At 46.6% G+C, this 27848-nt stretch overlaps 1 protein-coding gene across 1 annotated transcript; it reads right to left on the bottom strand.

The window, feature by feature from the left end:
* On the bottom strand, window positions 1-27848 carry LOC146763062 (protein FAM219A-like). The gene is made up of 5 exons (XM_085571137.1): window positions 27825-27848; window positions 27049-27081; window positions 2886-2986; window positions 2457-2511; window positions 1-156 (listed from the first exon to the last, which is right to left on the bottom strand). The coding sequence occupies exons 1-5, from the start codon at window positions 27846-27848 to the stop codon at window positions 1-3; spliced, it is 369 nt and encodes a 122-aa protein (XP_085427263.1).

Here is a 27848-nt window from a genome sequence, read left to right as displayed (position 1 = left end):
CTACTGGATGTGACAGGCAGTGGAAGAGGTGGCTTGGCAACACATGCAGGTAGGGTTGACAGATTTAGTGAGAATTAGGTCGAGGTCCTCATCATCTGGGATCTCATCTAACTGGTACCCATCCTTTAGGAGCTGGATGTTCAAGTCTTGGTTGATCTGTTACAGACAGACAAACACTTGAGATTTCTTCCTTCTGATGGATAGAAGAGGAAAGAAGTCCTTTATTCTGGAATATATTTCCCTATCATTAGCAGCTATTCCATCAATTAAAGTCCCAGTTTTTGACCACAGGTGAGGGTTGCTGTTGGGGTTTTAGGAGTTCACTTATTGGTTTTTTTTGTGGGTTTTTTCCCCCGCTTAAGGCATTTTCCCTCATACATGTTGCTAGGAGACAATAACCAATGGCTACTTAAGGTAGACAAAAAAAGGCTCAGGGGAGGGGTGCAGCTGGCTACTCTCTTTACATGGGGTTTCTCGTGAATGGCAGATACTGTGAGATTTAGACTGCGAAAACGGGGTTGGGTGCAGCCCCTAACTCTCTTGTGCTCTCAGCATTCAGAGGGGAGAGAGGCTGCGGTCGATGTGGGGAGAATTTGTCACCACTGCGAGGTTCAATCTCCTGCTGCCTTTCTTCTACAGTGAGTGGTGCTCTGTTCATAAGAGCAGCCGTTGTACTGGGACTTCTCACTATCTGCTCAGGTGCCTCAGGGGAAAAACCCCGGGATCCCGAGCTCGCCTTTCCCTGCCCTCCTCGGAGTCGGTTCTGCCACTGCCCCGCCCCCACTTCTTCGTCACAGCTCCGATCTTTCACTACACTGTAGCCCTGCACTCCCTGCTTGCTGAGACGTCCCACAGTTCCACCTACAGCCGCGGAGCTTCTGATACATCTCTTCCACCACCCAGGGGTTTTTGCTCATTCCTGCCATTCTAGCTTGCTGCTTCCGAAAGTCCTGCTGGGGCACTGGGATTGGCTGCCCCTGGGGTGTTTGTAAAGCAAGCCTTTCTTCCATCCCTTCTCGTCTAGGTTAAGTCCGCCATTATCGCGTGCTCCCTGAACTCGTGCCACAGCTCCCCCTGCAGCCACAGGGGAATCATCGCACCTGCCCTGCCAACCAGGAGCCACCAGCGCCCCTGCCGGCTGTGATCATCACTACACCACAGGGGAAAGAGCCTGCGGCCAGGAAGGCTGTTACTGGGTTTCTGGTTACGTTTGTTGTTAATGCCATAGTTATTGTTGTTTGTATTTGTCTTGTTATACATACTAGTAAATAACTGTTTTTCCTATTCTCATATATTTGCCAGAGAGCCCCTTAATTCCAAAATTTTAATCATTCGGAAGGAAGGGTGTTATATTTTCCATTCCAAGGGAGGCTCCTGCCTTCCTTAGCAGAAACCTGTCTTTCAAACCAAGATACCTACCTTCTATTTTTTTAACTTCTTCCAGAATAGGAATATCTAGAGTGAGATATTCCAGAGTAGCAAACTGATACAGTATTTTATTCTGGAATAATATTTCAAAAAATATTAATTCTCATTTAAAGTAATGTAATGATAATGATAATAAACTGACTGGCAGCTGGGCAGTCCCTCCTTTCAGTCTGGGGCACTGTAGCAGTTGAAAGGTGGTAAAGCTTCTTGGCTTTTTGTAACCTCAAATTCAAGTGCTGTCTAGCCAGATCTGGGTAAACAACACTTCATCAGGGCCCAGAGATGGCCTAGATCAGCTGATCTGGTCCCCGCTCTTGGACATTTCTCTACATTTCAGAGGTATTTTGCCAAGGAAGGGATACAAAGGGGAAGAGTTCCCAGTGGCTTGTGGCCATAATGGCTGTTCCACACCTTGGATGTAAAATCAGATCCTGCAGAAGCAGTACCTGGAGTCTGAACAACTAATTCACAAGAGACCTTGAGAAACAATGCAAAGGGATTAACAAGCCAGAGCTTCCCTGCCTTTTCTCTTTGAAAGAGCAGAAGTTCATATCTGCAAGTCCTCCCTAGAATTTCTAGTGCTCCAAATAAACATTCACTGGCTGACTCTGACTCCCACAAGAACTGGAAATCACAGCACACCCTCAGATCCTTTATTCATGTCCTTGGCATGCATGCAGTTTCTGATCTGTGACAGAAAAGTCGATGCATTTGCACCACATGGGCCAACACTGCACAACTGAGCAGAACTGGGAAAAGCTTGAATGAATCCAAAGTTATCTGTGATAACAGCCAATGGGCAGATCTGTGTCTGTGCCATGGAAGTGTAGGGATGGAGCCAACTGGATTTCCAGGAAAGACAGAAATATGACAGTTTCTGCCATGGCCCCTTCGAGGCTCATAGAGTCTACACCACTGGTAAATTCCTTGTGGAGCTGTTTCTGGCAGCACAAGGCCATTCTAAGTTGTTTCTGGCTGTTCAACTATCAGCATTCATGGCAAGGATGGCAGGAAAGAATATAACTCACCTCAGCTAATGAGCATCCTGAGGAGGAATATCTGGACATGTCAAAGTCATCATCACTGCAAGGAATGACAAGATGCAGCAAAGAAGGAAACAACAGTTAGAGAGACCTGTATTCCCTGGTTAGCCCTATCTTTCTTGTGTCATGAAGCTGTACTTCATCCACAGAGGAATTAAATCAAGGGAGTCTGGAGACCAACTTTCATCAGTAACCCTAAGACCTTTCCATCAAAGTATTCTTTACTCATGTCTCTTCCTACTTGTTTACACATACAAACTTGTTACAGCATGTGCTGAAAGGCACAGCAAGGAAGAGTGCAAGTGTCCCACAGGAGCAGTTTCAGCAGTAATTTGCTTCAGTGCTACACTATAGCATGAAAACTTGCTTTCACTGTAATATATATACATAAAATCTTGTTAAACCTTTGCATACCTGTCTGTATCCAGGGCTACCAGTGGCTTTTCATCTGGACTCTGATCTAATGATGAATAGCCTTTATTGGGAATGACGAGCCTGAAATAATTAAATGTTGCCTGTTAACCATACAGTAAAGCTCAGTATCACACATAATCTAGAGCAAAGCCATATATTTGGCTTTCTCTGTTTCACTTATGTTTTGGGGAGGGCTCATAAGGTGGATCCCAGAATCATTTGTACTGGAAATTGTCACAGTCCCCCCCGTTGTCCCCTCCCCCTTTGCAGTTTGGGGGTTGGGGGAAGGGCTAGGTTGTCTCTTCCCTTCTGGTTTGGGGATCAAGGAGAGCATCCACATGGGTGGTGGAGTGTGTGTATCTGTCCGGGGGTACTACTACATTGTAACTTGGCACTAGGATTAGATCTGCCTGCCTTCACCACTTTCGTCTGCTGCCAGGGGTGGTACCTAAACTGATTACTGCCTATGAGTTTACAAAATGAGTAATTTTCTCTCTTCCCCTTCATTGGAACCTCCATCACCACCTGAGGAGGTTGCCAAGCTCACACTGGAATGCCCCCTGAAGCCATGGGGGAATCATCACACCTTCTCTGCCTCACCGTAGCCTGCTAGCACCCTTTACTGGCTGCAAGAGTCACTGCAGCTGTTGTCTCACCAGACCCACTAGCGCCCCCTGCCGGTTGTGGTCATAACTACACCAAAGGGGAAAGTGGTGCTTAATGGGTGGGAAAACTTTTGTTATTGAGGGTTTTTTTGCTGTTTGTTCTGTTCTTATATACATATATATTTTCTGGTAAAGAACTGCTATTCCTTTTCCCATATTTTTGCCAGGAAGCCCTGTCATTTCAAAGTTATAATAATTTGGAAGGAGGGCGATCATATTTCCATTCTAGGAAGGTTCCTGCCTTCCTTGGCAGACAACTGATTTTTTTAAAGCAAGACAACTTCCTTACAAGTCCTCCCTTATCAGTGAAGACATTTAAATGGGTGCAATTCAGAGGAAGCAGACTGTGTGTCTGGGTAGTTCTGAGCAGTTTCACAGGGATGAACACTGCACATGCACTGAGAACACACTCCTCCCTGGAAGAAAAAACAGTTGGGACACTCCACACTTCATTCTGGTTAAACTGGTCACTAGCACTGCTTGTTGTATCAAATTGCTCATTTTTTCCTCTGACACTAGCAATAAATAAATGTGAGAAGGAAGCTAGTGAAAGGAAGAGGCTTGGTGCTCCTACTATTCTTCTAGTGAAAATCAAAGATTCAATATTTCCTGCATGAGCTCCTACACAGCCCTCCACAATACAACACTTTTGAGGTCTCATTCCTAAATTTAATAATATGAGGACTATGATCTGGTGGGTGCAGCACAAATTCCAGTCAGACTAGCTCTTTTAAAATTCTATTATTTTATAGACTTTTACTTCACCAGAAGTATAACAGAGGCTGATGATGACTCTGCATCTTTAATTACTTGATAGATTTTGTGTGTTGAAATACAGGCTTCAGAGCTTTTACAATAAGGAAAATACATTAATTCAATGGTATCCACTTCACAACAGTTCTTTAATGCACAAAATTGAACATGAATGAACAAAACATCAGGGGATCTAGGAGAAGAGCCCTTTGTGGTGCTATTTAATCAATTTTAAAAAAATCATTACATCTTTTTATTGGAAAATGTCTTTTTTCATAATAATACCAAACTTCAATTTTTCTTCAACAGACAAAAATTGCAATTGTGTCTTTGCCCTCGATCAAAATCTTTCCTTTGCATCCTGATTGTTTTTATGCTCGCTTTCCACTGTCCTTGGAAAAAAGCCGGATTACAGTCAGAGCTGCTTTCATCTGCATGTGTTTTTGTATGAGATTCTTATCTTGGTGGTTTTAATCACTTAACATGAAATACATTATGACAAAATCTGACTTTAGGTTATCCCCAGAGCAGGCTACAATATCTGTCTGTGCAGAAGTGGTGCAGATGGTGGTCTGGACTCTGCCTGTGCTTTGAATGCAACCATTCACCCATACCAACCTGGGGACTTTGTATATATAAAGACATGGAACTCTGAACCCTTGAAAGAAAAGAGGAAAGGACCCTTTCAAGTCCTCCTGGTAACCTACATAGCACTTAAGGTAGAAGGAATTAAACCCTGGGTGTGGACTTGGGTTTTTATATGTTTTATTACATTTTTATTCTGTCATGGTTTATTCCAGTGTACCCACATACTGTATTGATTTCTCCCTGCGTTTTCCCGCCTTCCCTCATGTCTCCCTAAAAAATGCCAAGTCATTCCCCTGTCCCCTCCCAGGTGCCTTGTCTGTCACTTGGTGCCCCTTCCCCTACCTCTTGAAACTTCCATCCAAGGCACCGAGTGATTTGATGAGGGCCTGGGACCCCTCTCCTCTCTACCCCTCACTGGATCCCACACATGTCAATCCCAAGAGCCACTTCTATATGTTTTCCCATTGGCTGATCGGTTCCCCTCCCTCTTCCTATGTAACATGTTGCCAGCACCCCTCAGGGGCTCTTGTTGGCTGGCCCCCTTCAATGCTGTTGGATCCCCAGGACCTCAATAAACATTGGATTTTTGCCCCCAACAAGTGCCTCTCCTCATTTCCTCGCCGTTGGAATCAGCAGCCACGTCAGGACCCACAAAGCACTCTCCAAAGCCCAGCCGGGTACAGCGGAGGGTGCTTCCACTCGCCCTACTCGCCTTGCAGGAGAGCTATTCAGGGCTGAGGACAGTGGTCTGGGGTGGGGCCGTGGCACCTGGGTCCATCACACAAGGGTAAAACCAGCAACCACACATTAAACACAGCAGAAACAAGATTAATTAACATTGTGGAGGGTTTTTTTTTAATATATAAACCTTATTGTTTTAAGTATAGGGTATGATTTTCTAAGGGGATTTTATTTATTGGATCTAAATGAAGATGATAAATAATTGCATAATTATAACAGTAATAGAAACTATGTTGTTAATCTCTGAGGAAGGGAAATGTGTTCTTAAAGCTAGTGCAAGATTTTGGCAGATTACAGAATGTAACCTCTATAACAGCTTGTTTGCCAACACCAACCTCTGCAGAAAATTCAGTTCAGTGGGGAGCTTTAGTCAGCAATTTGACAAATATTTGGGAACATGTGGAAAGGAAATAGAACCCATGCCAATTGGTCAGGGATGGAAGGAGAATATTCCTTATAATGGACACGTAAGAATGATACTGTTGAGAATTGCAATATCTCAAAACCAGATCTGGAAATAACCTTAGGGAATATTTATTGGCCGACATACTGCACTAATACCCCTTGGAGATGTCAAATACCAGAAATATGGAATATCCCTCAAATGGGACAAAGGGAAGATATCCATCCAGTTCAGTGTTTTCTAGACTGGGAAGGGAATCCAGGCCTCCCAGAAGACCCCTTACAGGTAGGTATAAAATATTCTGATTTAATAAGATCACGGCAAAAGAATCCAAAGATAAAAGAAAAGTGGAATTGCACTCAAGTATGCACTTGTACTAGTAATAATCCTGACATACAGTGACTCATGATTGTGGCTCAAGATCTAAGGTTAGGATGTGTTTATAGAAACTATTCTACCTTTTTTAATGACACCTGGTGTCACCTAACAAACAAGACTTGGAGAGGTACAGACTGTCAACAGGACACAGTAAAATCATTAGGACCCAGAGTATGGGTGAGGAGTAATGGAATCCAGCCCACACATTTTCCCTTGGGAGAATCAAGAGTACAATGGACACTGGGAGTATTAATGTTGTCCCTTGTGGAAGGAGTCACTACTGGGAACCCAACTACGGGGAAATTTAAACGTGACAAAACTTGGAAATACCCCAGTACAGGAACCAAAATGGGATGGATTTTAGAATCCATCTTCACTCCACAGGTACCTACCTTCTGGAATAGACTAACCATGCACAGTTTGACTCTGAAAATGGAAACTTTAGCAAATGCAACTTAGTTGGGGTTCACTGAAATAAAACAACAATTGTAAGCTATAACTAAAACAACTATACAAAACAGATTTGCCTTAGACAATGCTGTTACATGAACATAGAGTATGTGGATACTTGAACTTAAACAATACTTGTGTCCACATTCCAAATGTGACTGCTTAATTGGATGATCAAATACAGAGGATAAAATCAGTTGCTGCATCCAGCAGAGAATTAAGAGCAAGATTAGAAAGTAACTTGTTAAACAAAATATTTAAAGGATTTAGATTTTCTCTAACTGGTTGTTTGCCTCTCTTTTGCAAAGTATAACTATGATCATAGTAATAATTGTGATTATGATACTTGCTTTAAACTACATAAAAAACATTATTGCTAATGCAACATGAGGAACTTATATGATGTTAGTAAAAAGACAAAGTGAGGCTTATGAAGGCTTGCAAAAGAAGACAAGCTTCACAAGCCTCAAGAGAGGGGAATGTTACCAAATGATAAACAGCCTATACCTGGTGAGCTAATACACTGCTTGTTCTCGAAAACTGCTGGCCTATGGAAACTGCACAAGGCCCATTGCGTAAGAAGGAAAACTGGAAGTTCACCAGCCTCAGTGTCCTGCCACCTCAGCCAGGTCACCTGGAACATTGGGGTCTACTACCACCAGGGGCCACCAGAGAGACCCCCAGGACAGAAGAACGTATATGTAAAGGGGAGGGGAAATATGTTAATGATTTCAGGGAAATTATTTTCATGGGTATGTTTAGTCCAGGACAATCAATGAATATGTATGCAAAATACAGTATATAAACAGAAACTGTCCTGTACTCAGCATGCATGACTTTGGGAGGAGCTATCCCCCCATGCATCCAGCCAAATAAAGAATGCCTGCTTCTTAATGCTATATTGCTGTTAAGGAATTCTTTATTTTACCAAATTTTTGGTGACACCTGTGCTCATAGTAAGTATGCCAGCAACACCCCAACCTTGTTCGTATATTATTTGCTCCTAGGGAGACTGTGTTATAGATTCAGAACCTTCTACCTCTAAGGCTGGCTGTGCCCCTGACCCAGAAGACTGAATAGTGAAAGCTACCTGGTACTAGATGCTGGATGTAAGAAATTCATAGAGAAAATACAGAACAAAAGCCTTAAGAAAGGAGGAGAAGGTGAAGTAGAGACTAGGAGAGGTAATGTGGTTTCCTTGAATGAAGGAAAACATTTGATGAGAAGAAGAGCAGAACTGTTAAAAATGTGGAAATGGCTTGAGCTTATTCTCTTCCTGCAGAGACCAGAGGAAGCCAATGGTTTAGTCTTTAAAGAACTACCATAACCTGAATGTTTTGCAGAGTATCCCACTGGAATATCTCCCATTTTACTGCTGTCATTATCCTGTGAAAAGTTGCTTGAACAAGCTTGCGGTATTTCTTCCTTCCTGGGGGTTCCCTATTTGTGGCAAAACAGACAAAACCATTCTGAAGTATTACTAGGGCTATGCTTGTGGTGCTGCTTGGCTATCAGAAAGCCAAGGGAGCTGGGAGATGAAGAGACATGGGCCAGTGAGACCCTGTGCCAGACACTTCCCATCCATGTGGGAACAATGAAGCTTGGCTATATCTGCTGCTAAAACAATGGCTGCAAACCTCTGTTTTGCAGATCCCAAGGGATGCTTCTAAACGCTGTGTGAAAAGTAACTAAGAAAAGCAAGTCTACTGCCAACAGACTCTCCCTGGCAGTGGAGGCATCCACATGTCCTCTGAACAGTGCTCAGGTGTACACAAATGGATGAACTGGTTGTTTAAAACTTTTGTTGATGGGTGTCATTGCTCAGTCCTTTCTCACCCAAATCACTCTTCTTTTCATTGACAGCTCAGAAAGAGCAGCATCTCCAAGAAGTCACTCATTTTACAAGTAGGCACCTGTACTTATCCCATCTTCTCTCCCTTACCATCTTTCTTCACTAATTTCAGTGTTTATAAACTTCTCAAGCAGCAAATCTTCTGCCATTCCTCTTGGGAAACTAGTGTTCAGCCTATTGCCAAAAGAAACCAATTTTTGTCAGCTTGTATTTGGAAGACAAGAAGCATGGAAAAGCCAGTGGGAGCATCGGCCCAATTTCTTGCTGACACTAAGGGTCTGGCTCCTTTGTATGATCTTGTCTTGGTTTGACAAGACAGGAGTCTGTGAAGGAGGGCAAAAGCCTCCTGTGCAATGGAGAAGGTAAACCCCCTCCCTCCGAATTACCAGGATTTTTAAATTAAAAGGCTCTCAGGCAAAGATATGGGAATGGGAGTAACAATTCTTTACTAGGAGAAAACTAGATAACAATTTAAAAAGGCAAATGCAATTGGTACAAACAAAATTTGTGATAAAGTCCACAATCTGACACCCTGAGGAGTCGGGGTGTTAGTAGCAGTCCGGTTGAAATGACAGCTGCTCCTCTTGCAGTGGCTGATGAATTGCAGCTGAAGTGGTGATCTTTAGAAGGGTATAGTTTTCTCTGAAGATCTGGTGGCAGTTGGGCCGGTCTTCCTCTGCGCCGGGGCCGCCTCCGAGCTCCGCCGCCGCCGCCTCACCACGATAGTCTCGCCGAAGGAGCTGCTTCTCTGGGAATCCCGCAAAGAGAGAGCTGCTCTGTCTCCCAAAAGGTACCACTTTATACCATAAAAGAGTGCTTGGCTTCCCCCTCTGGGTGGAGCATCTCACAATGGGATGGTGTTACGTTACCAGGCCTGCAGTGAGTCATTCAATGGCCCATTAACAAACGATTACCTTTTCGGAGCAAACCATTGTTCTTGGAAGAGATAATAAACCTGCCCAACCTCCAACAGATGGCAAATAGAATACAAGCTTATCTTACAAACCAGGACATTGTGTTACCAGTTGCTTGCCTTATACACCAAGTTTTAAGAAACCCATTTTATTGTGAATCTTTCAGTACAGCTATTTAGTATTATATAACTAATTTTTTATTGGTTTAGCCTTCAGTGTTTATATCCCATTACTTTTATTAAGCCAAACTTGAATCTATAATACAAGTGTTATAGATGCACATTTTAATTTTGTCTTTTCACAAATATTAAAAAGTATTTTATATGTGTAGTTTTAAAGAATATTTGCGATAAAAGCATAGTTTTTATTTCCGTTTATAATTAAGCTTAGACATAGTAGTGAAATAGCTGATATAATATGCTTGTGTTAAAATGCCTGCTTGGATGGGATAACATCCAATGAACATATGAAGAGAACACCTGCTACAGATATGCCAACTATCAGCACTCACCATTAGAAGGCAGTGTGGAACAAGGCCCAAAAACTGGAGGTGATAAGAATGGACTAAAACCACAACCAAGGAATATTCATGCTCTAAAAAGGTGGACCAAATAACAAGATATGCTAAACAGTTCTTGAAGCATGCAAACTAGATTGGGGAAAAGTTTACTATGCATAAGAGTCAATGAATATTCAATGGGCTGAGGAAAGGGAAAGGGTATCTCCAAAGATGTCTGGCCTTGTCTGAGTTCCAGGACGCACCTGGCTGTAATAACCATTGCTCTATGGACCCTGTCTCCTCTTGTCCTTTATCAAAAGTGAAAACCACGTTCACACTCCTGTGAAAATGTAAAAAGTTTAATGAAGGACAATAGGAGACAAAGACCATAGAGCAAAGGTTATTAGGGCCAGGTGCATCTTGGCACTCAGCCAAGAACACAGTGCTATCTTTGGGGATACCCCTTAAATAATTTTTCCTTCTATCAGCCTGTTGCATATTCATAGACCCTTATGCATAGTAAACTTTTTCCCCAAACTCGTTTACATGTTTCAAGAATTGTTTAGCTAATCTCCTCTTCTAATCTGCCTTTTTAGAGCATGAATATTCCTTGGTTGTGGTTTTAGCCCTTTTTTATCATCATCTTCAGTTTTGGGCCCTGGCCCACATTGTCTTCAGATGGTGAGTGCTGATAGTTGGCATATCTGTAGCAGATATCCTCTTCATATGTTCATTGGATGTTATGCCATCCAAGCAGGCATTTTTAACACAAGCATATTTATATCAGCTATTTCACGACTATGTCTAAGCTTAATTAATAACAGAAATAAAAACTATATCTTTATAACAAAATTACTTTAACATCACACATATAAAATCCATTTTAATATTTGCAAAAAGCCAATATTTTAATATGTACCTATAACAATCCCCCTCTTATTCTTTATAAATAATTTGGCTTGAGCAATATTCTTGTCCACTTGCATTCTTTGGACTGTGCTGGTAATTAGTCAAATAAAACGGGATTAAACAAGGAAGAAATATCAAACCAGTTGTAGCACGTAAGAAGAAGAAGCCAAATTTCTTCTACCATTCTATCGACAATACATTACCCCACCAGCTAGTTTTTAACATTGTTTCCCAATTTTGGACCAGTACCTGGGTTATTTTTCTGATATTTTTTGCTTTTTCCAGGATGACATCCCCTTTGACATCTATTTTCAACAATCTGATATATTAAGCTTTCCACAAACACCCCCTTCTTTAGTCAATAAATAGTCTAAAGCCAACCTATTCTGATACACTATGGGTTTTGTTTGGCTTTGGTGACTTGATATTAATTCCAATGCCGGAGCAGCTTTGCTTGTTTTCATCTCTATAACTGCTTGAAGTCTTAAAATATGATTCAGCATATAATTTGGGGCCAATACAGAGTTAGATTACTGTGCTGGTTTTGCCTTTTTGTTTGCTAATTGCCTTTTTACCAAATCTTGGACTGCATCCCTTAGGTCAAATGTGAAACAAATCCATCTCTCTCAGTTCTGACATTCAATTCCCAGACTATTACCACTTCTTCCTAAGTTTCTTGAAATCCAATATTTTTCCATGTTTTGCCTACAGGTACTTAATTTGGATGGGTTATAACAGTGGCTGTTGACATGGGTTATTGTAAAATGCAGAGGAAGCCGGTGGGAAGAAATGATGATGTCCTACTCCAGTTCAGAAGTGTCTTGGTTTGAAAAGACAGGAGTCTTTGAAGGAAGGCAAGAGCCTCCTGTGAAATGGAAAAGGTAAACCCCCTCCCTCTGAATTACCTCAATTTTAAAATTAAAAGGCTCTCAGGCAAAGATATGGGAATGGGAATAACAGTTCTTTACTAGGAAAAAACTAAATTAAAATAAATGTAATTAGTACAAACAAAACTACTGATGGAGTCAGAAACCTGACACCCTGAGGAGTAAGGGTTTTGGTAATAGTCCAGTTAAATGGTGGCTGTTCCTCCTGGAGTGGCAGATGAAATGCTGCTGATGCGGTGATCTGTAGAAGGGTGTAGTTTTCTCTAAAGGTCTGGTGATAGAGTAGATGGGCCTGGTCTTCCTCTGGGAATTCAGCGGGGAAGAAGCTGCTCCTCTGGGAATCCATTTAAGAGCCTCCTCTGATGTCTCAAAAAATGCTGATTTTATGCAGGTAGGAATGCTTGGCTCCTCCCTCTGGGTGGAGCATCTCACAATGAGATGATGTAACTTTACCAGTCATGCAGTGCGTCATTCAATGGACCGTTAACAGAAGATATCTCCCCAGAGGGAGACATTGGTTTTGGAAGAGATAAGAAAACTGCCTAATTTAACAGAAGATACCTGCCCCACCTCTAACAGATGGAAAATAGAATACATGCTTATCTTACAATCTAGGACATTCTCCACCCCTTATTCTATTTCCATCTGCATCACAATGAAATCTTACACCCAGTTCTCACTTAAGACCGGGTTTCCCTGTGGTACACAACAGGTTTCCCTACTTTTTGCATTATCCACCAAGTGTAACCAGGTCTTTGAGCAAAAACAATCTTAAGGATGGGTTTGTCTTTTCCTGAGGTGGGATTAATCTAAACAGTTTTTCTTAAAATACCTTTTATATGTACCGCAGGGATTTCATCTCTATTTACTGTGTGCAAAGATTCTGACTGGGCAGGACTAGCTCAATTGATGGACTCTGGGGTGTTGACTATTTAGGTTCCTTTTGCCAGGTTCATTTCTGTTTCTAAATGTTTCCCCAACACGTTCTTTTAGGGTAGTTTTAAGGAGTCCGTTGCAGTGTTTAACTTTGCCGGCAGCTGGAGCATGATAGGTAATATGATATATCTATTCAATACCATGTTCTCTGGCCCAGCTGTTGATAAGGCCGTTCTTGAAATTGATGCCGTTGTCAGACTTAATTCTTTTAGGTGTGTCATGCCTTTAGAGGACTTGCTTTTCCATGCCTAAGATGGTGTTCCAGACAGTGGCATGAGGCACAGGGTAGGTCTCCAGCAGTCCGGTGGTGGCTTCCACCATGGTCAGTTGTCTTAGTTTGAAAAGACAAAAGTCGGTGAAGGAAGGCAAGAGCCTCCTGTGAAATGGAAAAGGTAAACCCCCTCCCTCTGAATTACCTCAATTTTAAAATTAAAAGGCTCTCAGGCAAAGATATGGGAATGGGAATAACAGTTCTTTACTAGGAAAAAAAATAAATTTAAAAAATGTAATTAGTACAAACAAAACTACTGATGGAGTCAGAAACCTGACACCCTGAGGAGTAAGGGTTTTGGTAATAGTCCAGTTAAATGGTGGCTTCTCCTCCTGGAGTGGCAGATGAAATGCTGCTGATGTGGTGATCCTGTACAAGGGTGTAGCTATCTCTGAAGGTCTGGTGATAGAGTAGATGGGTGTCTAGGTTCGAGACAGGAGTCTGTGAAGGAGGGCTAAAGCCTCCTGTGCAATGGAGACGGTAAACCCCCTCCCTCTGAATTACTAGGAGTTTTAAATCAAAAGCCTCTCAGGCAAAGATATGGGAATGGGAGTAACAATTCTTTACTAGGAGAAAACTAGACAACAATTTAAAAAGGCAAATGCAATCGGTACAAACAAAACCAGTGAAAAAGTCCAGAACCTGAGGAGTCGGGGTGCCAGTAGTTCTGCTGGGACAATTGCTCCCCTTGCAATGGTTGATGAATTGCAGCTGAAGTGGTGATCTTTAGAAGGGTATAGTTTTCCTCTGAAGATCTGGTGGCAGTGGGGCCGGTCTTCCTCTGTGCCGGGCTTGCCTCCGAGCTCCGCCGCCGTCGCCTCAGCGCGCTCCGGCTGCTTCGCTGCGAGAACCGCCGAAGAGAGCTGCTTCCCTGGGAATCCCGCGAAGAGAGAGAGCCAGCTGCCTCTCTCCCCAAAAGCTACCCCTTTAAACCATAATAGAGTGCTTGGCTTCCCCCTCTGGGTGGGACCCCTCACAATAGGATGATGTTACATTTACCAGCCCGGCAGTGAGTCAGTCAATAGTGTATAAACAAACCATTGCCTCTACGGGGCAAACCATTGTCTCTGAGAGAGATAACAAAAACCTGTGCAACCGGTTTGCCTTCAACAGATGGCAAATAGAATACAAGCTTATCTTACAACCCAGGACAATGGGCCTGGTCTTCCTCTGGGAATCCATCAGAGAAGAAGCTGCTCCTCTGGGAATCCATTTAAGAGCCTCCTCTGATGTCTCAAAAAATGCTGATTTTATGCAGGTAGGAATGCTTGGCTCCTCCCTCTGGTTGGAGCATCTCACAATGAGATGATGTAACTTTACCAGTCATGCAGTGCGTCATTCAATGGACCATTAACAGAAGATATCTCCCCAGAGGGAGACATTGGTTTTGGAAGAGATAAGAAAACTGCCTAATTTAACAGAAGATACCTGCCCCACCTCTAACAGATGGAAAATAGAATACATGCTTATCTTACAATCCAGGACAAGAAGAGTGAATTATTTCTTTATTATAACTATGCTATAATACATTATATACTATATAAAGGAAGATACTAAAATTACATACCTACTTGTTCTAACTACTGTATCTAACTCACACCCGTGACCCTGTTCTTGAGAATCCAGATACAGGTGGATCTGATTGGCCATCAGGCTCAAACAATCCTCGCCAGAATCCAATCAAGCAATGACCCCAGGTAAACAATTCTCCAAGCACATTCCACATGAGCAAAACAAAGTGCAGAAATCGAAATTGTATTCTCTTTCTTTCCTCTGCACTGCTCTATGAAAAAATCCTGCGAGAGAAAGAAATATGCTTGCCACAATGGGTATGTGCAATAGAAAAGGAACTTTGGTTTCTTTCCATGTAATGCTTTTGGTAGCATTTGTGACATGATCTTGCCGGTATCCTGAAAGGGAAAAGACAACAAATGAGTGACAGAAAAAGGAATAACAGAGGTCTGGTGTGGCTTACACTCCCACCTTCCCTGTCTATGGGGTTGCAACCCATAGTAGGTGTAGATTATCTTCTCGGTGGCAAGTACAGTGGTCAACCCAGGCTTGCCCTCTTTTTTCCTTGTCACTTCCTTTTTACTAATTTCCAGGCAAATAGTTTTTGACACTCCTTAACTGTGTTTTCCCACCATTCCTCAGGTATCTCCCATTCAACAGGCACTAATAATTCCCACCCACAAAACAAAGTTACTATTTCAGTTGTTTTGAGTTCTATCTGGATAGGGGGTAGATTTGGTGCTCGACACTTCCTGCAACAAGAGCATCGATTTTGTGAATGAAAATACCAAATTTTCCCACAATTTAAACATTTACATATAACCCAGCTAGTGTGTCCAGTATTGGGATGAATAGTACAGAGTATAGAGTATGGCACTGATAGAAATTCCTCATCTTCTTTGTATAAATCACAGGCTAAGGCCAGAATATGAGAACTCTCTGACTGAACCAGTCCTGAACCTCCTGTCTGAAGTGGAAGTATTCCTCCCCAAGGGGGGTATCAGAGGTGTCTTAGGACTTGTCCAGGCGGCACTTGAAACCACTGATATAAGCTTGGCCTTATTTCCCAATTAGGTGTGATTCTTTGTACATTCCTTGGGTCTTCCTAGTTCATTACCACACAGTCCCCATAAAGTATTCTTTTGGTGGGGCACATACAGGGGATTGTCGCTGTTGTAGTAGGGACGGCTGAATGATGCGACTAAGACTTCTATGTTGTCAGAAGGTAAATGCGAAGTTTATTGGACTTCTCATTCTTTTATAGATTGTTCTGAGAAGCTGGACCTCATTGGTTCTCAATCAACACCCTTCACATCATTGGCTGATTAGGAAAAACACCATTCTTGTAAACATCTTACAAGTAAACAACCCGATTAAAACACCAGCTGCAAAGATTAAGGATTATTTTATCTGAGTTTGCTCAAAACTCCCCAGAGCAATGCCTGGAAAAGTTTATCTGACTTTCTCTCAGACGAGACTCTCAGCAACCACAGGGGATGAATGTGTGTGAATGAGACGCAGGCTGGTTATTCCAGACCTGCAAAGTGATGGGGGAGGGGGTCTCTGAGGCCTGCATTTCCGATCTTTTGTGAGAAAAATGGCCAGCAAGGAGACAAAGCAAGAGATAAAAGGAGTGAGAGAGACCCTTGGGTTAACTGGGACTGGGTCTCAGGGAGGGGTTGGACCCCTTGGAGGAAGGGAGCTGAGGGTTTTCCTGGCACAATCCACTGGGAAAACGGGACAAAAGTGGGCAGCCCAAAAAGTTACTGGATTGAGGGATAAGATGCCCAAGAGCATCCAGGGTTAGACAGCACTGCTGGATTGAGAGATACCCAAGAAAATCCAGGGTTGGCCAATAACATTTTCAGATTTTACAATACCTGTGGGTGAATATTAACAATTGACTTGAAAGTTAAAGGCACCTTGTTGTTGTCTTGTTGTGAGTGAGAATGAGTGAGATATTAAAGAAATAAAAGTAAGTGTTAATGAAGGAAAGTATATGTGATATGGATTGTTGATTTAAAGTTTAACTTTATTTTCCAGAGGAAGGTAGATACTAATGAAGAGGAAGAATTTTCTGTGCTGTGAAGAGTGGGACGTTTTCGAGCTGTCAGGGGGATGGTTTGGAGCAGGGACGTGTGGGCAGGGCCCTGGGGAAATGAGATGGGGAACCAGAGAAAGGGGCTGGGACCCCCTGGAAATGTTGCCTCTACCGGTCTCCAGTTCCTCTGCTCATGCCAAGAGCTCCAGTCTCCCTACCCTAATCAATTTCTCTGCCTGTGTCACAAGTTTTAGCCCTTCCCACCCGTACTGGCCATGATCAGTCCTGTCCCCGCCATGACTCTGGAGCCGTCTGCTCCTACCTCTGTTTCCAGCTTTCCTGATGACTTCCGCTCCTAACTCTGTCCCTTTATTGGTTCCAGCCTCACTGCCAACCCTGGCTCTTGTGTCTGTGATTCCACCTCCCGCTGTATCTATGGGAGAGGTTCAAGAGGGAGGCAGAGCCCTGGTGTGGTCAGGGTCCTCGGAGAGGACTAGGGATGGCTGTTTCTGCTGCAGCGTGGGAGGGCACCTGCACTTAGAGGGAGACTTGGAGGTGCTTCAGGGGAAGTGCCTGGTGAAGAAGTGGGAAGGACATGGGCTCTGTTTTCTGGGGGAAGAATGCCGTCTGAAGCCTTTGATAACTTGGGAAGCAGACCCCCAAGAGGAAGAATTGGAATTTGTGGTTGATTCTGGGGTGGAGAGAACTTCTGTGGTGGAGATTCCAGGGACATATGATATGGGTGGTGGCACAGTGGAAGTGGCAGGGGCAGAAGGAGAAAGGTTTAAAATCCCTGTCATTGAAGACTGAGTAATTAAAGGAGAGACTGGCATAGGAATAGGAGATATCTTGGTGGTTCCTGGAGCGGGCATCAGCTTGTTGGGGAGAGACGTGCAGATGCAACTGGAAATGGGGGTTGTCCCAGAAGAGGAGAGAGCTGTGTGTTACCTCATAGCTAGCTACCAAGCCCCGGGATTGACTGACAGGGGCTTGTCCCAATCAGATCTTGTACGAAGCTGCAAGCATTTCACTGACCAGATCCCAAAGGGGCGTGGAGTTCAGACCAGTGAGAATATCCAGACTGGGTCTTTCAAAAGTCTTTATAAAGGGTAGCCTACAGAATAAACTCCTCTGTTGCCACACAAACATCTCGAGGTGAGGTGTCTCTGCGTCCTTGCCTCTCATCCCCCTTGCAAGCAACGTAACACATGGTGACCTCTGAAGTGATTGGGACTCAGCCATAGCCTAGCACAGAGCAAAGGAGACAGACGATGTAACAGCTGGTTTTTGGTCTAGAACCGGATTAATAAACAGCCTGAGAGCTGGGAGCTGGGGTAAAATCCGGACTACAGGACATCAGAGCCTGGATTGGTGCTTGGAGCCGAAGGTATACAGCTGAGAGCTGGGAATCGGGCTAAGACCCAGGGTACAGGACATCAGAACCTGGAATAGCACAGCCTGAGATCTGGGAATGGCGTAAAAGCTGGAACAGTGTAAAAACTGAGACTCACTGGCTAGACAGTGGTAAAAAACCCCCTCAGCAGACAGCAGAAAGTACTGCAAGGGTTTAAAAACCTATTTTGTGGACTGGAATCGCCTAGGAGACCATGGGAGCTTGGATCTCAGGACCAGAAAACACTGATTTTTTATTTCAAAAGAAGAGGGAGTTTTTTCCCCGGGGAGAGGGAACCCCGGCAGATGTCGGCATTATCCCGGGAGCCGGCGGGATGGATTGCAAAATCCAACCATGTGGAGAGATGGCGGCCACCACAGCCCCGGCTTCTCCGAGGTGCCCTGCACCCTCCTCAGGCTGCAGTAATCACTATACAGCCACTTTGGGCTACCATATCGCTTACCCAGGCAGCTACACCATGCTGCCCTGCTTGGGGAGAACAGACCACGGAGTGGATACTTCTACCCAGGGCTACCGTGCCATGCGGCCGCTCGGACCCCTCCTGGGACCAGGATAAACCCTGCAGCCATTGTGAGAAACTGCATTGACTTGTTTGTTCATCAAAATTATGAAATAAGGATAAAAGGGTTGGGGGGTCAGGGCATGGAATTTGCAGGCTTGGGCAAGGCTGGTAACCGCAAACAAAGATTGTGAAAGATCTTGCAGGACTGGCTGGAACTGATAAACGCAGCGGAAGGAGACCCATCACCCCCACTTGTGAAACCAATCTCTGCTGGAACTGATAACCGCAGAGGAAGGAGATCCATCACCCCCACTTGTGAAACCAACTACTGCTGGAACTGATAACCACAGTGGAAGGAAACCCATCACCCCCACTTGTGCTGGATAAAAAGGGACTGAAGAGAAGAAAAGGTTGTCAGCTTTTGGCGGAGCCAGGCTCCAAGCTGCACCCAGCGCTGTTTGCTTGCCATCACTTGCTGTAATTAATAAAATTATTAATTGATCTTAAAAGTGCCGCGCTCCCACCCCAGTTCCCTTTGTCTCAGCCCCGGCTAGCTCTCAGTCTGGGGCGAGAGTGGGCGATGGAGGCACCCTCCGCCGCTCCCAGCTGGGGTTTGGAGAGTGCCTTTGTGGGTTCCGGGCAGCGCTGGCAAGCCTCGCGGTGGTAAATGAAGAGCGGATCCTGCTGGGGGCTAAGTCCGAGTTTATTGTAGCCCAACGGGGCCAAATGTCCTAGAACGATGCCAGCCAACAGGAACAAGCACAAGGTGCTTGCACTAGCTTATAAACTGTAAGGGAGGGGTATCCAACGACCAATGGGGATAGGGATAGGGGGTGGCTCCGGGATGGGGGGATATGGTGGGGTCCAATGGGGGAAGGATATGGGGGAGCCCCAGGTCCTCGCCCAATCACCCGGTGCCCTGAGTAGAAGCTTCTGGATGGATGGGAAGGGGCACCGAGTGATAGACAAGGCACCCGGGGGGGGGTAAAATGCCTCTTTCAGGGTGATGGATAGATACTAGGAAGGCGGGAAGGGCGGACAAGGCGGGAAAACTGGGGATAAACCAAGTTGCACACGGGGGTACAAAGGAATAAACCAATACATAATACAGGGATAATAAAACATATACATAACGCAACTCCACATCTCCTCCTTTTTTTGTTTAAAAAGAAAGAAAGGTGAAGAGGATAAAGTAAGTCTTTAAACGGGGGCTTCACAGTCACTGGGCTCATTTTGAAACTAGATGTTTCCTTTTTCTGGAAATTCTTCTTCTTGAAACCCTTCTTTGTTCAAGGGTTTCAGTTCATCACTATGTTAAAGCTTGTAATAAACACAATGAGTCCCAGCAGCAGCAAAAGTCCTGTTTCTTTAGAAAGCAACTGAAATTAATAGTCGAGGTAGGGGAGGTCTAACTCAAAGGGGAACAGAGAATCCCAGGAGCCAGGGAGGGAAGAGGGGGGACCAGGTGAGGGGGACCTTTTCCGCCGTCGGAGGGCGGCGTACCCAACTTGAGGACTGTCCGGTTTTCTCTTCTGGGTCTTAGGGACATATGGTCTGACGAATTTGGAAGGGACCCATCTCAGGCCTGAGGGCGTGGATACGCAAGCGTACCCCCGTCCCCAGGTGACCAAGTCATAGGGTCCTTCCTGCCGCCAGGTCTCAGGGTTTTTAATGAGAACTGGCGGCTTTTCCCTGACCTTGCTCTGCTCGTAGGAATTAAAGTGCCTCGCGATGGGGGGGTTGAGGCACTCGAAGGAACAGTTTAAGAAATTGATGGTAAAAAGGGCCCGCGCTAACTGAACCTGGGGAGACTCATTTTTAGCTGACGACTGTTGTTGTTTAAGCATCCTTTTGATGCTTTGATGAGTCCTCTCTACTACGGCTTGACCTGTTGGGGAATAGGCGATGCCAGTTTTATGTTCTATTCCCCATTGCTGCAGGAAGCCTGCGAATTCCTTGGATGTGTACCCGGGGGCATTGTCTGTTTTTATCTGTTTTGGGACGCCTAGCATGGAGAAGGCTTGTATCAGGTGTTTCTCTACTTCCTTGGCCTTCTCCCCTGTGTGGGCAGAGGCGAAAACTGCTCCAGAGAAGGTGTCCACGGAGACATGGACGTACTTCATCCTCCCGAAGGAGGGGATATGAGTAACGTCCATCTGCCACACCTCACAGGACTTCAGACCCCTAGGGTTAGCCCCTGCGCTCACCGATGGTAGTGGGAGCGACTTACAGGACGGGCATGTGGCCACAATGGCCTTGGCCTGGTCTCGGGTTAGATGGAACTGCCGGACCAGACCAGGCGCATTTTGATGGTAAAGCTGGTGGCTTATTTTGGCTTGCTGGAACTTGTCCGGGAGCGGCGCCAGCTGTGCGGGGGCGGCAGCGAGGGAATCGGCACGGCGATTGCCCTCGGCCAAGAACCCCGGCAGGTCGGTGTGTGACCTGATATGCATCACATAAAACGGTTGCTCTCGGTGGGAGACTAGCCTTATCAGCTTAGAGAGCAACTTGTTAAGGGCATCGTTGGAGACACCTTGCAGGATTGCATCCTGTGCTCTAGACACTACACCTGCTACATAGGCCGAATCAGTTACCAAATTAAAAGGTTCAGAGAACCGCTCAAAAGCTCTAACGACTGCGGCCAACTCAGCTACTTGAGGGGATCCTTCTACTTCAACAACATCTGCCTCCCACTGCTGAGTTTGAGGATCTTTCCAAGTTACTACTGACTTGTGGGACCCTCCGGACGCGTCCGTAAAAACTGTTAGAGCCTTTAAGGGTTTTTTGCTCTGAATTTGTTTTGTTGACAGAGTGAATTGGATTTCCGAATTGAAAATTTTGTGGGCCGGTCTCAAAACAGAAATTTTTCCGGTGTAGCTGTCCAGTGCAAACTGCAATGATTCATTCTCTTGCAGCAGGTGTTCTAACATTGCCTTTGTGAATTGGCCCGATTCTAATTTCAAAGGAATGTGGATGTGATCAAAGTCACACCCCGCCAGCTCCCGAATCCGCGTTCTCGCTTTGCGGATTAGCTCTGCCACCAGCTCTTGTGGCCGTGTCAACCTTTTGGATCGTGAATGACTCAGGAATACCCACTCTATGATGGAGAGTGGGTCCCTTTTGTCCTGATCCTTGCCCTTTCCTAGGGTGTCTGCCCATTGGAAGATGACACCGTGGAGGTGTGGCAGTCTGCCCAATATGATGAATCTGAAGGGCAGGCCCGGATCGTACCTGTGGGCCTGCCTGGCAGACATTGCCTCCTGAACCTTCTGCAAAGCAGCTTTGGCCTCTGGAGTGAGTTCCCTGGGAGAACTAGGCTCTTCCCCCCCTTTCAATAAATTGAAAAGAGGGGCTAGGTCTTCGTTGTTAATACCTAACCAGGGTCTCACCCAGTTTAAAGACCCACACAGCTGCTGCACGTCGGCTAGAGTCCGAATTGAATTTTTTATGGCCAATTTCTGCGGAACAATGGTCCGCTTGTTTATTTCTAAACCCAGGTACTTCCAAGGTGGCATTCTTTGAATCTTATCCTCTCGCAGCTCGAACCCTACAGCAACCAACGCACTGGTTGTCAGTTCAAGCGCGTGTGTAAGTAGATCGCTGTTGGGGGCACAAATAAGAATATCATCCATATAGTGCTGGATGATCACGCCCTCGGTGGCTGCACGCACAGGGGACAGCAATGAAGAGACGTACCACTGGCAAATGCTTGGGCTGACTTTCATGCCTTGGGGAAGAACTTTCCAGTGGTATCTCTCCATTGGGGCTTCTCGGTTGATGGAAGGAACCGAGAAGGCGAACCGTGGTGCGTCATCAGGGTGTAGGGGAATTTGGAAAAAACAATTTTTGATGTCAATGACAGCTAATTCCCAATTTTCTGGTAACATCGTGGGGGACGGCATCCCTGGCTGGAGAGGACCCATGTCTTCTATTACATTGTTGATGGCGCGAAGGTCATGAAGGAGGCGCCACTCGTCTTTGCCAGGTTTTTTCAGGACAAAGACGGGGGAATTCCAGGGAGATGTTGTTTCCTGGATATTCCCTTTGGCGAGTTGCTCCTTCACGAGCTCTCAAAGCGCTTTTAATTTTTGTTTATTGAGCGGCCACTGCTCTACCCACACTGGTGTATCTGTGAGCCAATTAAGTTTCCGGGTAGGACGCTCCTCAGTGACTGTTGCCCGAAAAACCTGGGGGGTCGGGATGTTAATTGTGACCCCCCACTGGGCCATCAGGTCTCTCCCCCATAAGGGTTCTGTGTAATCTAATACGAACGGGCGTAAATAGGCCGATTGTCCGTTCGGCCCCTCAAATTTTACGATGTTTTTTGATTGCTTTGCCAATTGAGAACCCCCTACACCTTGAATTTTCCCCGCCACGTTTTGCAATTCCCAGCGTGACGGCCAATCCCGTGCGGGAATGACTGTCACGTCTGCTCCTGTATCTAGGAGACTGCTTAGGTGTTTGTACTCCCCATCCTTCCGCATATAGCAGGAGAGCTTTGGTCTTTCCTTCCCTATGACCTGGGCCTGGCACACCTGGTAGCTCTTCTTCGCTGACTTCTTCCATAGATCCTCAGGGTGTGCCGGAGGCCCAGATGCTGGAATGGCTTGGGCGATGATTTGGCCCTTGGGAAGGAAGACTGGAGGATGGGGGCAGTGCAGCCACACCACTAATCGCTCGGTGTTCCTGGATGTCAGGGATGGTGCAATAGTGACTTCGAGAGGCGTGAATTTTGTGTCCCCAAGAACGATGTACTTACTGTGGAGGTTCCTCCAGGTTCCTGGGTCCTCTGTGTCGACAGCGATGGAGTGCCAGTCGCTGTCCCTTAGGTGCAGAGCCTCAGTCAGGGCCAACCTATATGGGGAGAAACCAGATACGATGTTAAGTATCGGCTTGGGCTGGTTCGGGCCTCGACCCAGCCAAGCAGTGGGAATGAAATCCACATCTTCTCTCATATAGGCTGGTTTGTCAGCCATAATCTGGTGTGTCAAGTCCAGTGAAATGTCCTCAGGTGGGCATTGCAGGTAGTCGTCCCTCCCCTCCTCTGATGTTATAGAACCCACCATATTTATGTCCTCGCGCAGGGAGGGACTGCGCTGATGACTCATTTTTTTTTGTTTTCCCCCCGAGTTGGGGGCACTCTTTTCTTGTCGCTGCTGTTTAAACCTAAAAAACTCGTCCCTCAGCGGGCATTGGGAAGCCCAATGTCCCTTTTGCCTACATAGATTGCAGGCCTGATGGTGCTGTTGTCCCCTCGGGGGTGCTCCTGTAGGGCGGCGATCTGGAGAAGGGGTGGCTGGCGGTGTCACGGCTTCAACGAAGGCTACTCTCTTTGTTGGTGGTTTAGGAGTCTCTGGAATGTCTTTAGCAGGAACTGTCACCTTTCTCGCACAGACTTGTAGCATGCTTTGAAGGGTAGGCTCAGGGTCCAGGGGCAGACTGAGGATTGCTTGCCGGCACGCGTCGTTAGCGTTCTGCCTCGCAACTGTGGCAAGCATCCCCTCTCGCAGCCTCTCGTCCGGGACCTGAGCCTCCATCGCGTGATGCAAGCGATCCACGAACGCGACAAAAGGTTCTAGGGATTCCTGCTTTAGGGACAAGAAGTTAATAACCGTACCGCTGGGTCTTAACTTAAAAAACGCCTTTTCTGCTGCCCTAGTGCTGACTTGCAGCGCCTCTCTGGGGATTTTTTCCGCCTGCTTGGTCCCCATTTTCCAATCCCCCTCCCCGCACAAGTGGTCTAGCGATATTACAGCCCCATCCTCATCCCTAGAGCTATCTGCATTGGCCCAGAGGTCAGGTAACACCTCTCTGATCTCCCGCTTCCACTCGGACTCCCAGATGAGGAATTCTCCGTGGGTAATTAAACAGGAGAAGAGAGTTCGCATGTCTGCTGGGACATATTCTTTGGAGGAGAGGGTTGCTTTTAATAAGCCTCGGAAGTATTCACTTTCCATCCCGAACCCCTTCTTGGCCTTGCAGAGCTCTTTGATGGTCTGCTGGGGGATGGGGGACCACTGTGCAAGGGGCCTACCCCCCTGCCGCGGGGTACAGGTGACAGGTGCGGCCGAGAAGGCAGGTAGGGATTGGGGTGGATCGGGGTTCCCACGCTCCCCCCCCCCGGAACCGAAAGCGTGGGAACTGGAAGTGGGGTCGTGGGAACCAGGGGACGAGGCGTGGTCTGGAGCAGGAGGAGTGGTATGGTGGGGACTCCCCTCCCCGGGGGTGGAGCTGAGGGGTGGGGTGTTGAATAATTCAAGGAAGGGGGAGTTGACGGGGGGTGGAGGAGGGAGGTGGGCGGAGAAATCCGGGGAGCAGAAGGGGTTGGTCTGCCGAAAGGGATTATGGGAGGGGGAAGGACAGGGATCATGGGAAGAAGGAGCACGAGTGGCGGGAAAACCCACGCGGTCACCTCCATCTTGTGTCCTGGGGAAGGGGGAAGAAGGGGAGCTATTTCGTGGGGTTTGGGGATGGAGGATGGGGGATGAGGGATCTTCGGGGGTCTGGGATAACTGAAAACGAACGGAGTCTCTACGGGACGGGGCTGTACAGCGCGGGGAAGAAGGGGAACGGGTAGAAGCAGAGACAGTGCCTGCACCGCTCTGCGGGGTGTCTAGGGTATTCTCAGAGGGGCCAGAATCTGCCTGCGGGCAATGCCGGGATGCCTGTCTGATAATACCCGACTTCGGGAGAGAGGGAGAGTTTTGCCGCAGTTTTCCCGCAGCGCCCGCCGCAGCCGCAGCCTCGGGAGCAGCGACAGCAGCTGCCCTGCGCCCCGCTGCAGCGGCGAGCGCTGCATCGTACTGCAGCGACCGAGCTGAGGGACAGGGAAGCGGAGTAGGGTTATATGAACTACCCGCCGAACTGGGGATCGGTTTGTTTGCGGCTGGCTGTGGCAGACTTTCGTAGCGATATTTAATTATATCGCGAATTTGGAGAGCCAAATGGGTGAATATGGAGAGAGAGAGATCTGACTGTCGCAGGATCTTCCCCGTTACCTGTTCCCAAAAAGGGGCTTGGTATAATTTAGCTGGCGAAATGTCAGGGAAAGTTTGCGACAACCACTGAACAAACCGTTTTACTTCAGATTTTTTAACCTTAATTCCCCCCACTAAAAGGATACCCACAACTTGGGAATAAATGCTCTTCTGCGGCACGGACAGCCTTGCACCCATGGCTGTTAGATGTTAAATCGTGCTGCAGCGCCTACGATTGGGAAAACACGAACGAAAAACAAAAGACCACACTTCCGGCTTTGTCGCGGTCCTTAAGCTTCCCGCCCGGAAAGGGAAGCACCAAAAACAGGAATTTTTTCCCCGAACCCCGGGGAAAAAGAAACCCACCAAAAAGGGATCCTTCCCCTAAAACCTAGGGGAAAGGAACCAACCAAAAAAAAAAGGACCGGGAAAGCCCCAGGGGCCCCTATACTCACAAACCACAGGGGTCCGAGAGGGAAGGGTGGAAAAGAAAAACCAATCGCAGGGCTTCTCCGCGAGAGAATCGACTCCGGAGGTGCTTTCCAGAGCTGCCGATCCTGTCCCCAAGAGTGCCACCCACTAAAACGTGGGTCTGCTCTCGCCGGGGTAGCTGACGACCAGGAGGACGATTCTTCAGGTCTGCGCGACCCTAAAATCCTCAAACGAGGGTCCAACGCCGCGAAAACGGGGCCGCTCGTTGGGCGCCAGCTGCCGCGCTCCCGCCCCGGTTCCCTTTGTCTCAGCCCCGGCTAGCTCTCAGTCTGGGGCGAGAGTGGGCGATGGAGGCACCCTCCGCCGCTCCCAGCTGGGGTTTGGAGAGTGCCTTTGTGGGTCCCGAGCAGCGCTAGCAAGCCTCGCGGTGGTAAATGAAGAGCGGATCCTGCTGGGGGCTAAGTCCGAGTTTATTGTAGCCCAACGGGGCCAAATGTCCTAGAACGATGCCAGCCAACAGGAACAAGCACAAGGTGCTTGCACTGGCTTATAAACTGTAAGGGAGGGGTATCCAACGACCAATGGGGATAGGGATAGGGGGTGGCTCCGGGATGGGGGGATATGGTGGGGTCCAATGGGGGAAGGATATGGGGGAGCCCCAGGTCCTCGCCCAATCACCCGGTGCCCTGAGTAGAAGCTTCTGGATGGATGGGAAGGGGCACCGAGTGATAGACAAGGCACCCGGGGGGGGTAAAATGCCTCTTTCAGGGTGATGGATAGATACTGGGAAGGCGGGAAGGGCGGACAAGGCGGGAAAACTGGGGATAAACCAAGTTGCACACGGGGGTACAAAGGAATAAACCAATACATAATACAGGGATAATAAAACATATACATAACGCAACTCCACATAAAAGGCTGAATCAAATTATTCACCTCAATTTATAACAAATTGGGTGCCGTGACTCGGATAGGAACACCTGGAGAGGAGGTCTCCTAAGGAGGCGCCCCACTGCCTTTGCTTTAACAGTGGCCTTACCGGACAGTCCTCCCTGGACTCTGACCGACGAACCTAAAATCCGATAGCAAGCAAAGAACTGCCGGCGACCCCCTTAATCTTGGTGCACGAAGCCCCGGGCGAAGACACCGGATGGTGTAAGTATTTTCCGAAGGACCTGGTGTCCAGAGGAGGCCTGTTCTGGGAGAATGGGACTGCTCGGTCGGGGATCGGGGATCCTGGAGTGTGACAAGTGTGGTGTATGAGAGGGGGGCTGGCAGCTCGGACTCCCCAAGCAAGTGCGGACCTCATAGTAGTGTGGTTCCCATATCTGGCAACGGACTGGGCCACGAATTGAGGGAAGCAAGTGTGTGTGTGAGAGAAGGCACTCCAGAAGATGGGTCAGAGGAAAAGCAAGCCCACTGAACCCATGGGTGGGGGAATCCCGGTAAAACTTCCCCATATTTCAGAGGATAGTCCATTAGGCTTAATGATTAAATGTTGGAATGCCTTTCCTTCTAGGAAGGGAAAAGATAAAGTAAAAATGGCTCATTACTGCATGGAAGTTTGGCGGGGGAAACAAATAAGAGGGGATCAGTTATGTTGGCCGGTATTTGGGTCTTTTGAGGATTGGATCTGTCAGGCCTTAAATGTTTACGTTAATTCAAAAGAACCCTTTAATCTAGAAGAAAGTGGATATGCAGCCCTCTGGATAAGAGAAGAGACAAGGGCAAAAATATTTGCTCTCAATATTGAGAGGAAGAAAAAGAGGTCAAAAGAAATTGAATTACCTCCAGGCATTCCCCCTCCCTACATACCGCCACCACCCCCACCTCTTCCAT

Source organism: Lonchura striata, chromosome W (assembly GCF_050655825.1).
Source record: "Lonchura striata isolate lonStrDom1 chromosome W, ASM5065582v1, whole genome shotgun sequence".
Taxonomy (NCBI): domain Eukaryota; kingdom Metazoa; phylum Chordata; class Aves; order Passeriformes; family Estrildidae; genus Lonchura; species Lonchura striata.
Note: the sequence above shows the minus strand (reverse complement) of the source record. Positions and strands in the feature narration are given on the sequence as shown.

What these genes read in the sequence shown, in the direction of transcription:
- LOC146763062 (XM_085571137.1), bottom strand. Translation starts at nt 27,848, where the DNA reads ATGGAAGAGGTGGGGGTGGTGGCG. An exon ending in GTAGCCCTGGATACAGACAG is followed by an intron (nt 2,512 to 2,885) that starts GTATGCAAAGGT and finishes CATTCCTTGCAG; the next exon opens with TGATGATGACTTTGACATGT. An exon ending in CAGGATGCTCATTAGCTGAG is followed by an intron (nt 157 to 2,456) that starts GTGAGTTATATT and finishes TGTCTGTAACAG; the next exon opens with ATCAACCAAGACTTGAACAT.